The sequence below is a fragment of the Mastigoproctus giganteus genome, chromosome 3, assembly GCF_048544385.1.
Source record: "Mastigoproctus giganteus isolate SK-2022 chromosome 3, ASM4854438v1, whole genome shotgun sequence".
Taxonomy (NCBI): Eukaryota; Metazoa; Arthropoda; class Arachnida; order Uropygi; family Thelyphonidae; genus Mastigoproctus; species Mastigoproctus giganteus.
Window position 1 is genome coordinate 254,661,157 of NC_143577.1, and position 17,761 is coordinate 254,678,917.

General features: G+C 35.2%; 1 protein-coding gene across 1 annotated transcript in view; it reads left to right on the plus strand.

Annotated features, from left to right (window-relative positions):
- The window catches only part of LOC150089069 (SKA complex subunit 2), a 58,241-nt gene extending 41,986 nt beyond the window's left edge, over nucleotides 1–16,255 (plus strand). Inside the window, exons 3-4 of the mRNA XM_090371036.1 lie at nucleotides 3,051–3,146; nucleotides 15,874–16,255. Of these exons, the coding sequence (XP_090227162.1) occupies nucleotides 3,051–3,146; nucleotides 15,874–15,960 (183 nt within the window). The 3' untranslated portion in view covers nucleotides 15,961–16,255. The remainder of the gene's footprint in view (nucleotides 1–3,050; nucleotides 3,147–15,873) is intronic.
- The last annotated feature ends 1,506 nt before the right edge of the window (nucleotides 16,256–17,761 follow it).

A 17,761-nucleotide genomic window follows, 5' to 3' on the forward strand; every position in this document is an offset into this window, starting at 1 on the left:
TATACAGATCTTGAAGGTGTTGATTTTTGAAGAACCAATAACAAAAAAAATTTTAGAAACCTTGGAGAAATGGAGAAAACAAAATGGTGAAGAGGAGAAAATATTACTTTAGAAACCTTTTTGTTGAAAAAATTCATTGTATTAAAACTGGTGAGGCAGATGCTGAATGATTTTAAAAAAAAAAAAAAAAAAAAACAGTGAAGTTTTATATAAATGTGAAGTTAGTTTTTCTTTTTTGCATTATTTGCTCAAACAAGATACAGGGGGGTATCAAAAAGTTCATACCCTGACCTAGATAAAATATCAGTAGGATGCTGTTTTTAACGTAAGTTGTCTATATATTCAATAACTAACATGTGAAATTTCATTCCCATAGCTGATTGTATACCAGAGCTGAATCCCGGAACCTGAGGAAGAACACTATGGTTGACAAAGTGGAGTGTTGAGCAGTGATCAAATTTCTGCATTTGCAGAGCAAGGAAGCTCAGGAAATTGATGAAGAAATGAAAGCTGTGTATGTGCACAATTGTCCATCCTATGACACTGTAAAAAAGTGGAAACGGGAGTTCCAGTGCTGTCGTACAAATATCTTTGACAAGCCAAGAGAAGGCCATCAACAGGTTGCAAAGGTTGAGCAGCTGGTGCTGAGTAACAGACATGTGACAATTCATTTCATCGTAAATGCAGTGTAAATTAGTTATGGGTCTGTTCACAGCATTTTACATGACTGTTTGCACACGTCTAAGGTCTCTGCACGATAGGTTCCAAGATTGCTGATGCCTTTGCAGAAGCAATGTCGAATGCAGTGTTCTTGCCAACTGTTGGATTTGTGTAATGTGGATGTTGAGAACTTTTTTTGATCGTTTGGTGACGAATGCTGGGTGTACCAGTATGATCTGGAGACTAAAGACATGTCAATGCAGTGGAATCACACCTCCTCCTCCCCACCTCCCAAAAAGGCAAAGAGCACTCCATCTGTGAAGAAGGTGATGATGTCCATGTTTTAGGACAGAAAAGGGGTTATCATGACCAGTTACCTACCTGGTGGTTCCACACTGGCAATGGTAGTGTGGAACCACCAGAGAATACTACAGAAATCTTTTGAAAAAGTTATGTGATGCTTTGAAGGTGAAAAGGCATGAAATGTTAACGAGAGGCGTCCATCTTTTGTCAGACAATGCACCGGCTCATATTGCCGTTGCCACCACCAACTTTGTTGCCCAGTGCGGCTTCAAACTACTGCAGCAACCACCCTATTCTCCTGACCTAGCACCGTCAGACGTCTTCCTGTTTTGAGAAATGAAGGAACCATTGCATGGATGCCACTTTGATTCATCTCATGAAGTCATAAATGAAGTGGAATCATTGTGTCAGGCAAAAAGTGCGGACTTCTATGATCAAGGCATTAAACAAGTGATCCATAGATGGGAGAAATGTGTTACTATACATGGAGAGTACATAGAAAAGGATTAAAGTTCCTGTGAAGTTTCACCTTTCTAGGACTATTATTTCTAGGTAAGGGTGCAAACTTTTTTTATACCTCCTTGTACATAATTTGACAGTTTTACTTTTGCAAGATTTTTCAGTTTTTTTTGTTATACACATTTTTTTAACTCCCTGGATGTTTAAAAATTTCGAAAACCTAAGAATTTTTGAAGTTCTGTCTGTCAAGTGTTTAATTGTAGTTTTATTTCATGTGGCATGAAGGAAAATTGAATGAAAAAGAAGTTTGGTTTCCTTTATAACATCTTAAGCACAACTATTAGCATCATTAAATTATTGATATATTGAAATTAATTTTCTTCTTCTAAGAGGTCCCCAATCTATAGGGGTCATAATTTATAGTATCTAAAAATTCCAACCTTATAAGATTTCCATTTAATATTTCTACTAGTAATTCTTATAATATACATTTGTCTTGCCAAAAGTCTCTGAAAAACCTTGGAAATTTACAAAAAAAAAAAAAATTCTCACCGTATGTTTGGAATAGATGTAAAAATAACTGCAGTCATGCTAGAAGTAAGCAGATCAGTGATATATAATAGATTGGTCAGAGTGTTGAGCTTAGTGACTTCCATTGGATAATTATATCATAGGATGCCATATCAGCAATCAACATTGCATGAAAATTGTAACACTCTAGAAACAAAGATCAGTAGTCAACATAATCACCAAATGGAAATTTTATGGTACTACTTGCAGCTGAGAAAAGTTGAGATAGACTGCAGAAATTGTCAGAATGGGAGTGGAGGTTGCTCCTATCATGAGAGTAGTACATTGATACATAAATACTATCAAACAGGAGTTCAGGGAGACCACAAGAACCGATAATAGTACAAGGATAATATTCTGGGAGTTGCATAGCATTGAATTTTGTTGGGGGGTTGCTGCATTACAATGTGTAGCAACACCTTGCCTGGCATAATATCCATTGTAATCGGTTCTTGGAATATTGGAAAACTGTTATGAGTCATTGTACATGATTTTACAATCTGATAGCTATGTTTGGGTCTGGTGGATGCCCAGAGAAAATTATTTAACAGTGTGTGTCATCCCCACAGGGAAGTTTGGTGGATATACTATCACTGCCTGTGATTGTTTGTTGTGGCTTGAACCATTGGTCATTGTGCCTGATACAATGAATGCTATGTGGTAAATTGTATAACAATGTCAACATTGACATTCTGAACAATTCTGCTCTTCTTACACTGTAGCAGAAGTATGGAGAGGGCCCTTTTATATTTTAGTATGACAATGGAGCATGTTATATTGTACAGACTGTAGTGACTTTCTTTGAAGACATAGGCATGTTGACCAAAACACCATCCTATTATCAAAAATTGGCTTTAATTCTACTGATAGGGAGCAGTAGATTAAGTCCAGTAGTAGTAAGCATTAGTAATGAAGGCCAAAAGTGGGTTAACATATTATTAAATATTATATCAATAAAAGGCTCTTTGAAACATGTAGGTGTCCAGTTACTTTTGGCAGTATACTATATTCTATATATATAGTTTCGAACATGGTAAGAATTTTTTATTCTTTTAAAGCTAAATCCTTTGAAAATGGTTCAGACAATACAAGAAATTAAACAGGAGTATGCAGCTTTGGTGAAAGAAGTCAATGACCTCAAAGTTGCCCAACAGGTAATATAGCCTTTTGGTCTTTCTAACCTTAAACGTACATTCCATTATAATGTTGCTAATGCTGTTATATTTTCTCAGTACTTTCAATCATTTCACGGTTAAAGTGCTCTGAGGCAGTTTGGTACCCCTTTGCAATTTGACATTCCTTGTACCTGCTTGTTGGTTCATTCACACTATTCATTAGAGCTCTCTGACAAAGTAAAAGTAATAGCCGTATAGTGCAAGGAAGCTACAGGCATTTTCTGCACTGGCCAAAGAAAAAGAAAAGAAAGACTAGTACAAGATAAGATGAATGCTAGATTAAAAAATACAAATTATTTGCTTCCCTCCTCAAATAAGTAACCATCCAATTGACCTTTGAATTTATTTAAACTGTCAGCACCAACTACCTGCAAAGGCAGCCTGTTCCAGCAATCAGTGACTCTCTGGCTAAAAGAATTTCCTACAATTTAGTCTAAACCTCTTCCCCCATAATTTGAATTTATGCCCCCGAGTTCTGGAATTCTTTATAACAGTGAAAATTCTGCCATCATTCATTTTACTAACCCTTCTCAGAGCATTATAAACCTCAATCAGGTCACTTCTAAGGTGCCTTCTTGCCAAACTCTGTAGCCCACATAATCAGAGTCTTCTTCATATGGTCGCCCTTTTGTCGATCTTACCATGAGAGCTGCCAATCTCTGGACACTTTCAAGAAGCTCAGTCTTTTTTTTTTTTTTTTTTTTTTTTTTGTCAGATGAGGTCTCCATCCTTGAACATAGTATTCCAATTGTGGTCTTAAGATTATCTTCTACAGTGGGACTATGACCTCCATATCTCTACAGAATAATGTTCGATAACTCATTGATAGGACACCATGAGCTTTTCTACCAGATCTCTTTCTTCTTCTACTGTTTTTAATTCCACCCCATTAAGTGTATAATTCGTTTTGGGTTGCTATTCCCCAAGTTTGTAACTCCTTGCATTTTGCAGCATTTAAGCATAGCTGCCACTTTTCTGACCACTATTGCAGCCTGTTCAAGTCATCCTGAAGGAGTGCTGGTACTGCTTGGTACTGATCATTAAGTACTCTATCAATTTTTACGTCACTGCAAATTTTAACATCAACCGTTCTAACCCATTGTTGATATCATTTATGAAAATCAGAAACAACAGTGGTCAAAGAACTGATCTTTGGGGGACACCACTTTTTTTCCAGCAATTCCAACATATTCCAACTTATACAATAACTTCTCATGAGAAGTTATTGTATAAGTTGTCAAATGTCTTGCTAAAATCAAAATAAATTATGTCGAAATTATTCCCTACATCCAGCTCATGAGTAACTGGGTCAAAATATCTTACTAAGTTACACATGATTTCACCTTAACAAAAACCATGTTGTATTGTTATTCAGAATGCCATATCTATCTTAACCTTAGAAACAATGATTAAACTTAAAAATCATTGCTTCTAAGATTTTCCCTACCACTGAAGTCAGACTAACTGGTCTATAGTTACCAGCTTCACTCTTAGAACTGCCTTTATGTATTGGTAATATGTTGGCACTTTTCCAATCCAAAGGAATCTCTCCAAGTCGAAAGATGCCCTCATAATTAACTTCAATACACTCCCTGGTGGCCTCCCTCAAATTACTGGGTCATATACCCAGTAATTGGCCATCAACAATATGCCATCAACTCCAGCAGCCTTACTTGCCTTTCTGCTCAAACGTTTTTCTAATATACATCTGTAATCTGTAATTTTGAAATCACTAACTTCAGATGACTCTGCTATTCTTGCACAAGGGTATAATCTGATTTGCTTTTTTCTTCCTTGTATTCACATACTTGAATAATTCCTTGTCCCCATTCTTTGCTCTCTTTACTAGTATTTTCTCATAAGCAGCCTTGGCCTCTCTAATCTTATCCATTGTAGGCTTTGGTACTTTTCATTGCTCTGTAACTGTCCCATGCTATCTTTTGTTGCTCTGTTTGACTGGGTCAAATGCATTCATGGTTTCTGTGATTTTTGCTTTAAAGGTATTCCATAATTCAAGTGTATATGCCCTCACTCTGCAATCTGCCCAATTAATAGATGCCATATAGCTCCTTAAACTGTCAAAATCCTCTCTTCTGAAATTAAAACCTATGCCTTTACCTTTAACTACTGCATCTTTCTTCATCTTCCAACTGACGATTTCATGATTACTACATGCCAATTACATGCCCATCCCTGTAGACTGCTTCTATAGGGATGGGATACACTTAAACAGAAAGCGTGCAAGAATATTTGCTGATGCTATCTAGGCAGTGTTAGGTGGGTCGGAAAACTGCTAGCTTGGGGGGGATACAAGGACTAATAGATTAACAGTAGCCACTGGCAGAGATGAAAGTGATTCTTGCACTGCTTCTATTGGAATGAGCAGCAGTCTGGAAAACAAAATGCAGGATATTTCAGAGACTGCTGGGAGTCATTGTGGTACAAGTAAACATATGGGTTGTGTTAGGGTAGCTAAGAATAGGAACAGGTGCATTTATACTTGCGTGTACACCAATGCTAGGAGTTTGGTAAATAAATTTGATGAATTTGAGGTATTGCTCAAAACATCAAAGGCAGATATTGTTGGGATATCAGAGATCTCGTGTCACACATCTCGTGTCACACATTCCCAGCTGGAATTTGGGGAGTACAATGTGTACAGAAAGGATAGACAGGATAGGAAGGGAGGAGGGGTTATGATATTAGTTAAGAAACACACAAAATCCAAGGAAGTGAAGCCAGTCGACATCGCTGGACAGTGCAGTGTCGAGTCAGTTTGGTGTGACATAAGCATTGGGAGATCAAAATTGAGAGTAGGAGTGTGCTATAGGCCTAATGACTCTGATGAGTATAATAAGAAACTGTACAGGGAAATAGAGTGGGCCAGTAAATAAGAGAGTCTTATAATGGGGGATTTTAATTTCCCAGACTGGAATTTGTTGGTTAGTCACTCACACACTAGCAAGGCTTTTGTGAATTTATTGGATGATTGTTTTCTACATCAGCATGTTCGGGAGGCGACTAGAGGGAATAATACTCTTGATTTGATTATCAGTGGTGATTCTTCATGCATTAAGAATCTGCAGATAAAGGAACCACTAGGTGGCAGTGATCACAGTGTGCTGAACTGGGATTTACTCAAAGAGGTACCTACCATCAGGGGTAAAGGGAAGGGTTTTTGCTTTTGTAAAGGCGACTACGATGGTCTGAGACAGTATTTATTTGGGCGCCTCTGTAGCCAAGTGGGAAGGAGCAGCAGTGCGTAGCATACGCTTCTTGATTAGACCAGGGTTCGAGCTCGTCACCACCAAATATGGAGGATGCGAAAAGGTCAGGGAATGACCACCGCATATTCCCGGAACAATATGGCCTTAGTTGCTAATGCTCCTAAAAACCAAATAACAAACAAACAGACAGTATTTAAATTCTATACAGTTGGGCCAACTGATGATGTTACTAACAGCAAATTCAAAATGGGAAGCATTCAAAGAAACCTATCTTGGAAGCTACTAGGCTTTACATACCAACTAAGAAATATTGTTCAAGGTTTAGACCAAAATGGATGTCAGATGAACTAATGAGACATATGGCAGAGAAGAGAAATGCATGGGATACATATAAATTAACATGTGACACAGAAGCCTATGATAGATATAAGTTGATCTGTAACCAAGTTACAAAGGAGGTTAGGCAGGCAAAAGCAGATTACGAGAAATTTTTGGCAAAGGATGCAAAGAAAAACAGCAGAGAGTTCTTTACTTATGTAAACTCTAGAAGGAAGGGGATGAATCAGATTGGTCCACTTGATATCGATGGTTCAACTGTTGATGATCCTGCTCAGGTAGCTAACAAACTAAACGAATAATTTGCATCGGCATTCACACATGAGGAGATATTCAGCAAGGGGAATGCCAGAGGTGTTTTCAACTCTGGCAGTAAGCTTGATAATCTTGTAATAACTGGGAGTAAAGTGGAGGAGAAATTGTTGAAGATAAATGCAAGAAAGGCACCTGGGGTGGATGGGATCTATCCAGTTATATTAAAGGAGGCAGCAAAGGAAGTAAGCAAACCCTTAGCCATAATTATGAGAGCTTCCTTGGACTCAGGGGAGGTACCCATAGACTGGAGATGTGCAAATGTGATCCCAATTCACAAAGGAGGATCAAAGGCTGACACAAGTAATTATAGACCTGTGAGTTTAACTTCTGTTCCAGGAAAATTAATGGAGGCATTGGTTAAAGAAGAAATTGCAGGATCATCTAGACAAGACTTCAATTATAGCTCAAACACAGCATGGGTTTGTTAAGGGAAAGTCTTGCCTGACCAATTTGATTGGATGCAGTCACAAAAGAACTGGATGCAGGGAATAACTTTGATATTATATATATTTGGATCTTAGAAAGGCTTTTGATACTGTTGCACATGGAAGACTGCTGCACAAATTGGAGCAGTGTGGCATTGGAGGCAAATTGCTGCTATGGATAAAGGGGTGGTTGAGGGGGAGAAGACAGAGAGTGGTAATCAATGGACACTGCTCATCGTGGGCTAATGTTATTAGTGGAGTCCCTCAGGGTTCAGTGTTGGGTCCATTATTGTTTTCTGTATTTATAAATGATATTGATGATAATATGTCAAGCTTAATGTCCAAGTTTGCAGACGATACAAAGGTTGGCAGGTTTTTTAAGGACACTACTGATGCTATGCTGCTGCAATAGGATCTGGAAAGGTTGAGCAGATGGACTGAGAGGTGGCAAATGAAGTTTAACATTAACAAATATAAAGTACTGCATATGGGGAAACAGCAACCCCAGAGCAACATATCAACTCTGTGGTACTACACTGACAGTGGTAGAGAATGAAAAGGACCTGGGGGTAATTGTGCAGGCAGATATGAAGTTCTCTGAGCAGTGCAGACGAGCTGCAAGAGTCAGGCCACACCTTGAGTACTGTATGCAGGTCTGGAGGACTTATTTCAAGAAGGATGTAGAGCTGCTGGAACGAGTACAGAGAAGGGCAACAAGATTAGTGAATGGAACAAAGGGATGCTCTTACGAAGAAAGGCTTAAGTTTTGCAAATTACAGTGTCTGGAGGCTAGGCACTGGCAAGGTGATCTGATAGAGGTGTATAAAGCCTTTAATGGTTTGAGCATGCTCAGAGCATGGGATTCTTCCTCTTGCTCAGAATAATCACCTGAGAGGTCATAAATTCAAATGGAGGAAAGACAGTTGTAGGATAGAAGTGAGGAAGTTTGCCTTTAGCCAGCGAGTAGTTGGTTGGTGGAACAGACTTGCATCCCTTGTTGTGAAAGTTGATAGCCTAAATAAATTTAAGGCTCAGCTGAACAGGTATTTCAAACGAAAGGAGGGTGAAATGGAAGTGTTGTTTTTTTTTTGTTTTTTTTTTCCGGCTATTCTGCATAAGCTTGCTTTCTTGCATCATGTGCCTCTACTAATGCTAATTGAATCTTGTATTTTAAGCTCTCTGATGTCATCTAATTCATGAGTAATGATGAGCTCAAGAATATTCTCACTCCTAGTATTATCTCTGACTTGCTGGTACAAATATAATCATCTGGTTTATTTAAACAATTTTTCCCTAGATGAGTTTCCCTCCCACTTACCAATCAATCTGTGGCTGACTGAAATCACCCATAATAAGACATTCACGCTTGCTTGCCTATTCCATTTCCATGTAAAGACTTTTGTCATACTTTTCACAATTTTTTATTTGGTAGATTTCTCCCACTCTCATGATACCTTTGCTTCCAACTAACTCACATTGCACAGATTCTGTACTGGCAGAGGTAACTTCAGACTCAGCAAAACTCTTTTCGTGCTCAGACAGGCTTTTGATAAGAAGCATAACACCACCACCTCCTTCTATCTTTCCTAAATACATTATGCATATCATGATGGAACTCTTTATTCCCAACTTTTGCATGGCCCCATGTGTCTGTTAGTTCTATTATGTGAGTATTAGTTGTCCTAACCAGGAGTTCAAATTCAGGCATTTTATTGACAACACTCCTGACATTACTGTAGACATAGTTAAAACTAAGTATTCTTCTATAGTTTACTACCCTGATGCACCCCTTGAAGTTATTTAGGATTGTTTCCCTATCTTTCTCCTGCTCATTCGAAATGTTGCTGCCCTCAGAACATCTTGCGAACATCGACTGTTTTGGCAACAAACAAGAATTCTTGAGGTGAGTGCAAGCATTACTTTGACCCATATCATCAGATAAATATCAATCTACATTACCCTTCTCCCATCCTAGCTGGCAGTTTCCCTGAACCCTTAAAGTATCCTCAATGATACTGGCAAAAATCCTTGCACCATCTTTGTTCAAATGAGCACCATCTCTACAAAATAGATTCCTCCTACCTACAAGTGCAGGTCAGATTGATAAAAAAATTTCCTTCTAGAGTCTGCATATTCCCTCAAGTCTTCAGTTAATCCAAAAGGCTTTCAGCATATCATGTATGCTGTGAAAGCCTTTTGGATTAACCTATCATGTCTGGACAGAATTGCAGACACACATTCTGACCTAACTTGTGGCATTTTTTCAACATGGGCCTAAATTTATCTAATAATGGTAAGGTCATGTTGGTTTAATATCATTAGTTCCCACATGAATAATTATGCTCTTCCCCCCTTAAAATCTGACAATCTGTTGGTATCATCATCAGTTGTTGCTCCTGGCAAACACAGTCCACCTATCTTTATTACAAAAAATATTACCCATATCCCTGACAATACAGTATCCCAATAAAACTAGATCAACTTCAACCAGAGTGGTATGCACTTTTACCCTTCTTATCTGGGTCCCGAATGGGGATGCATCACTTGACAGGTTACGAGATACTTAGGTCCCTGACAAGCTCCCACTTACATTTGTTTCTAGGACAGTTTCTTCAGTGATGGAAATTCTTCTCGTAATGCACCAAGTTCTTCTTTGAGATCGGCACACTCCTTACACCAGGAACAAAGAAAAGTATTATCAGTTCAGCTAGATTTCTCCACTAGACTATCTTTAGAATGCATGTCACAGGCTGTGCAAATGACGAACTCATGGATCATGACATTCTTCGACTTTATATTATAAGTGGATCTTGTAACAACTATTATTAAGGTAAAATTTGAACGTTGGAAAGATTGGAAAATTTAAATTACCAAAATATTACAGAAATGAAATTATTGACAAAACATTAACCACTAGAGAAGTTAAACTAACCTATGTGACTTTATGAATCGAAACTATATATATTAACTACAGTTTAGTATATTAAATAAAAAGAACTTAAATTATTCCAAAAACTTACCTGCTATGAAATTCCTAAATGCACAGCCACCATATATAATTAAGCCTAGCAATATGCTATATGTGTGTACTGGTTGACATCCAAACAAGAAATATGGTTGTATTTTATGTATTGTATCTTATGAGCATTTCAAGTAGGCAATCTGGGGAACTCATAGCTGCAGGATAATATGCTGATTTTATCCTGCAGTTACATTTAACTATATCTAATAGATAGTTACATTCTGTTGAAAGCCCCTTTTTATGTTTCCTTTACAGGTAAACATATTTTTCATAGGGGGAAAAAATGTGGTGTAGATAGATATTTGGACTGATTCTAAATATGTTTCCCCCCCTAAATTTTCCTAATATTTGGATTTAGAATCTAGTTTTTATGTTGGGATTGATTATACTACTCGCATACCTATTCGGTTGGCCGAATAGGTATGCGGGTAGTATAATCTAAACTATAATATAATTATTATTTATTTATTTATTATACCTTCATGAATGTATAATTACATAAATAAGTTTGATTTATTTGTTTTATTTGAATTATATAAATAAGTTTTACATAAATCTGAATGTTTATATTTGACTGTTTATAATTTGAATGTTTATTGTTTGACTGTATCTATATTATTGTCATTTCATAAATTTAATTATTTGGTATAAATTGTTTCAGGTAAGATCTAATAAATTACTGATATATTCCTTGAAAGTGTAAAATTCGCCCTAACTGATTTTGCTGCGTGTGTGGTTCTTTCCTAGCTAATTCAAAACAGTGTATTCAGCTAGTTAAGAAAATATAATACAGGGGGATGAATAATCAGAAATACCAGTTTCTGATTACTTTGGTTGTCCTTTAGGTGACCAGAATAAAGCATGGGTAACACGTTATTTGTTCAAATGGATTATGTGACTTCGAAAAAATCAATGCTGTTTGCCCCATACCCATGATATGGAGGGACCCAAAAGACTACACAATGGTGATTGTTGCATTTGTGATGTGAACGTAACTGTATTATCAGTGAAGAATAAGCACAAGATTGATTATCTGAACTTGGATTCTCCAATAAGTCCAATCCTTCACAATCTTATCCAATCCTTCATGATGATGGTATGCCAATTACAATTCCTCTACAGCATGCAATAGATTCTCTAGAAGACAAAATGGAATGCAATGATAGTGCAATTGGCAGAGTTTGAATACACACCAGAGGGAGAGAGAGAGATGAATTTTGGAAATAATTACTCAAATGAATTGAATGACTTCATTAGAGATCTAGTCCTGTCCAGAGATAAAGCTAAAATTCAATCCTTGAGACTAAAGCAGAAACTTGGAAGAATGTACCCTTACATACTGGATGCTTCTTAATACTTGTCTCATACCACTTGTTTACATTTGCACCATTTATTTCACTAGATGATATGAGTTTGTGAAGTTGCATGGTGTAATATAAATAATAATTATGTTCATTTACAAACAACAAAAAAAAAAAAACAATACAAGAACTCCCCGACTTAAATAATACTCGACTTACGCAAATTCGACTTTACGTAAGTTTTTGCCAGCCAGTGCAAACTGAAAAAAATATGGAAACTTATTTTGCATCTATAGGAATAAATGGAGGTAGTGTGAAAATATCGTAATGTGACCCAATAAACATATTGTTTTTTTTTTTTTTTTCTAATTCGTTCCAAGTCCTTGGAAGTTGAAAATTTTGCTATATTACTAAGCTATTTTTATCTCTCTAAAAGATCATATTTATAATGGAAATTGCAGTACTCTTTCATCGTTATCATGTGTTCCCTTTATAAGAATCAATTTCGAATGCCTTTGTGATATTTTGCTGATGCATGTTTCTGGAGGTCATGACCAAAACACAATAAAAACAGTTTGCACATTCTGGTTTATTGGACTTTTCTGTTAGCGCAATCTGTATAAATGGGGAGTAAACTTGATCTTATTGCATTTGCCAATAACTAATAATACCTTTATTGGTATTATTATCCAGTTTTCAGTATTAATAATATCGATAACTGGAATTCTGTGGGTTTTTACATTATGCTGGTGAAATGAGTTCCCTGTCACTGAAATCTTCAATCATATAAAAAACAAATTTTCAGAAACTTCTCTGCATTCCTATTTACATATTACAATGATGAAGGAAAAGGAACTAACAGAAAGTGCAAGTGCTGGCAGTGCCAGGAAACGAAACAAAATTGATTTAGAAATGAAGATGAAAATGATCAAGAAGTACGAAGTAGGACAAAGTTTGTCATCTATTGCAAGGGAATTAGGTCTCACGGCTTCAACAGTGAATACACCCAGGCCTTGCATAACGTGGTTTTCAGTTAACGCTATTTGAAAAATTATACCACTTTTCACTTTACACGATGCAAATTTCCAGTTAACGTGATCTTTTTTTTTTTTTTTTTTATGCGATAGTTGAAAAAGATTTGAATCGTGCATTAAGCTTACCGCGAGTCGTACGGTCAATAAACAAATGTTTGCCTGCTGCCTGCTTCAGTGTGTTTCATCAACCATCGGAAGAAGACGTGTTACTTGTTTGTCTCCTGCTAATAGAGTCAGTGCACACTTGCATAAAAATTCAAATTTTTAAATGAGCCAAATGAAAATGTTACTGCCAAGGAGATAACTGTAAAAGAATTAGATGAAATCTTTCGTATCGCATAGAATCTCAAACAAAATGTTTGAGGTTCTCTGCGATATTTATTTCGCCAGGGCCCAGAGAAGATTGTTGTCGGCTATCGGAAACGGATTGATGAAAAGAGAAAGTCAACACTGTTCAAATATTTCCGCAACAGTAATTTCTTCATTGTGTATTTTATGTCAGAGGGTCCCGAACTTTCTCGGTTCACGGCGCCCTTAGTGTCTCAGTAATTTTTTCAAGGCGCACCCAGACCAAAAGAAATACCTAACAGTTCTGTTTAGTAGTTATGTCCAAACAACGTAATAAGAAATGCTGAAACTGTGAACTACCTCGAGCTAGTAGTTCGCGCAGTGTCCGACAGATGTCGAGTATCGCTGTGTTTCTCTCAAAATTTTTAAATATTCCACGGCGCACAGTTTGGGAACCGCTGTTTTATGCAATAAACATTTAATTCCATAATTATTTTCATTGTCTTTTACATTGTATACAGTTAAAAAGTTATTTAAAGGGTATTTTTAAAATTCTTTATGGACATTCCAGGAGGTCAAGGACCAATTATAATTTTTCCTATTGATTATTATATTCGATTAACACGTTTCCATTTTGCGTGATGCACTCGCGGGATGAATTAATCGCGTTAATCGAGGCCAGCCTGTACTATTTTAAAGGACAGTGCATGTATAAAAGAACATGTCAAAGGATCAACACACTTAAGAACAACAGTGATCAGGTGCTATATAGAAGATGGAACAGCTATTAATAATATGGATGGAAAATCAGATTCAGAAGCAAGTGCCCCTGAGTCCAATGGCCATTCAAGCAAAAGCAAGAAGTATTTATGAAGATATTAAGGATAAGTATGGCAAACCCCAAGCCAAGTTCGTGGCAAGCAATGGGTGGTTTAATAGGTGTTTCAAGCATTGCGCTGGTTTCCAAAACATTAAAATGTGAAGTCTCCAGTGCCGATGCTGCAGTTGCAGAGAAATTTTGTGATGTGTTGGAAAAAACCCCTTCTCAACCTCCACAGTGGCATACTTATCAGCTGAAGACGTTAATTCTGGCAATGATGTTCCCATTAACATCAGTAAGATTTACCTCTCGATGCTCGAGAGGTAAATCTTACTGTCTCCTCTCTTATTTTGTAATTTTATAATTTTGAAATTTTTTTTTAAAAATTGCACACTTGTAATTTTTCTTGTGCATGAAATTAAAAAAAAATTGAATAAGTACAATAAATAATTCTATTCACATGTTCGTCGAACATTTATTTATTTTTTTTGATTCAATCAATTCAGCAAGCACAGTTGAGTGCTGCGCAAGCTGCACATGAGGGAAATTCTGACTTACGTAGAGTTCTGCGGAATGCAACCCTTACGTTAATCGGGAAGTGGCTGTACTTACAAAGAGAAAAACACAAAAATTACAGTTTGAGCTAATATCTGAGCTCCACCAGACTACCTACTTGAAATACCCATACAATACAATGGCTAGTGAGAGCTGTAAGCCAGGTCTGTTTTGTAAAAATCCAAGCTGACGAAACAGCAAATGAAATGTTTTGTTTGACAGACCTTTGATATAAATATAAACAAAAAAAAAAAGTGGTAAGTGGTAAAAAAGTGGACAAAGGCTTTTACAAAGACTTTGATTAGACTAACATTGTTTTTATTTTAAATGTAAATGTTTACATGAAAACAATAATAATGAGTATTTAGTTGAAAGTATAATGATTTTTATGAAGGTTAAAAGTTCTTAAAAAAAAGTCTTTTTCTTACCAATTCAAAATACTATGCTTTATTATATTATTATATTTTCCAAAACTGTCACATAACAATGATAAAAACAGGAAAAATTTTTTTTTTTTTTTTCATCAAGAATGTTTGTTTAACATCTAGAAAAGATGTTAAATTTCTAGAATCTAGAAAAAGTGAGGCTTGCACACATAATTTAAATATGTTCTTAGTATTTTCTAGCATATACAATTTTTGTAATATGAACTGCTGATAATACCAGTACAAGTTAATTCAAATGTATTTCATGGTTAGAAGCCACACTTTTTTTTTTATTAAAAAATGTTCGGAAAGTATTTTTTTTTTTGTATTTCTTTGATGGGAAAAAAAAAAAGTTTCATTTTATTGACAAGTGTTATATGACAGTTCTTAAAAATGCAATAATGCAAATATAGTAGTTTCAGCAATCTGAAAGTTCCAGAGTGAATTTGGTGTTCTTTAACATAATGTAGTATTTTTTTTTTTTTTTTTTTTTTTTTTTTTTTTGGGGAGCTTGGTCATACTTGTAATATCCAAAACCATGGTATGTAGGAGTTGCACTGCAGTTTGATTTGCTTGTGCACAAATGTGTGTGCATGCACGCACGGGCACACACACACACACACACACACACACACACACACACACACACACACACACACACACACACACACACACACACACACACCACTATATAATCAGTATCTTTTGGTTTAACTAATACTGTATTATATAAAAAACTTAAAAGTTGAAATGAGTACAGTGAGTACATGGTTGAAAAATTAAAATCTTTTTATATTTTGACCTTGGTATTAAAAAAATATATGTTGATGTCATCAGTTCATTCACAGTTTTCTTTAAAGATAGCTTCTGCAAGTTCCATTAAAAATTCATGAATATGGATTATAAACTTTTTTTATTTTACTTGCTTTTTATTCAGGTATTAATTTTTTTGTTCCAGGAAACAATTGATGAATTGAGGGCTGAATTGAAAGTTGCCTGTGACAAACTGGCTGATCTTCACAACAAAACAGGATCATCAGAATAGAATTTATCATGAAACCTCATGTAAAGAGGGTTGCTGGTAACACATGTAAAAGAGGATGTAGTCCCTACTTTCAGTAAGTTAGGTCTTGGGCTCCCTCTAATGATTCACTTAATAGTGGTCTTTTCTCTCCTGTGTTATTCAGTATACTTAATGCCAACTTAGTGCAATGTTCAGATGTGTGTATGCCCAATTGGCAACATATATATTAAATTGTTATTAGTTTTATATATACCATTAAGTAATATACGAGCAAGATATTGTGAGTAAAGAGAGAGCGACCGCATTTGAAATATAGTAGTACAAACAAGAAAATCAGTTATTATATCAGAAATTAATAATAGTCAACTGTCACTATAATAACTTTTGAGAAATGCTTTTATATCATTAAAATTACTATTGGATAAATTTAATTTTAAAAATAAAATATGTATTTTTTATGTTTGATTGTATCATAGAGGTTCAGAACTGGTACATACTAGCATATTTAAAAAATTATATTAAAGTTTTACTTGGCTAAAATTTATATAATACAGCAACTGTGATTGTGATTAGAAAATATATAAATGTGTGAAACTTGTCAACTTAAAATTTGTGAAAGGGTTAAAGTAGTATTTGTTTACATTTTTTTGATATAACTAAAACTTTCTTTCATTTCTTTCTTAAAAATGAAATGAAATTATTAAAATCAAATTAAATTTTGAATTACACCAAATATTGTGTGCTAATAATTATACAAAAAAAAGTAGGAAATATATTCTTATAAACTATTTGTTTACATTATATATCTACTGCTTTCTTCAAAACCAATCAAAATGAATGAAGTGCTTGACAAAAACACAAAAGTGTAGAAAAACGGTGTAATTTTGTATGTTTTGTCCTTCTGAAGGTGTATATAATTTGAATATGAAATTCTATGAAAAAACATTAACACAGATGATTTGAAAAAATATAAACATGGGAAGTGTATTTTGTAAATATGTAATTTGTCTAGCATGTGATATTTAGGGAATAGTAAGAGAATGTTAGCTACCTTTTGAGGAGTATAAACTGTTATTGAAAAGCAGGAGTTGAAAGTGTAGAGAACTTTTTCCTTTATGAGCATAATGTTTATTTTCAAGACATTATAATTTATAAATGATTAAATTTCAAACTGCCTGTGTGCATGCTGATGCTCAAGTGCATTGTCTGTTGTATGTCAATTCACTGTCTTATCTGTAGCACTAACAATAAATTTTAGTGTAGTAATATATTAAGACTTATTTATGATCTTTATTTTTTGTGTGTGTATATGTTATAGATTCATATGAAATATATGAACAGTAAATATTTAAATTTATGTAGTGATATTTTTTTATCGTAAGATTGTTGAGATTCTCAGTTGCGCAGTTCAAGGTGCCATGCATAAATAGCTGATGATAATCTGTGAATACTTTCTCTGAGTGTGGTCTCTCAAACAAATTATAGTCAAATTACAAAAGTTCATTGGTTTTCCTAAAAATCTAAAGCTGATCCAGGTTTTTCAAAAATTGATTGGACAGTTTGGCACTCGGAGCATTAATAAAACGTATTATTGCTTCTTCTTTGAAAGTATACAGAGATTTGTAATATTAAAATTATTGCTCATTGCTCTCTGTTAAGAGTGGACTTGTCTCAAAAAAAAAAATAATAATAGTAATGAAAGAAATATTTTTTCCATGGTGTTTCCTCTTTGACAACAATTTCTATGGGCTACATTATATTAACTAGCTTGAGACATTCCATGTGTAAATATGATCTTCATCTCTTTTATTACTGCTGCAAT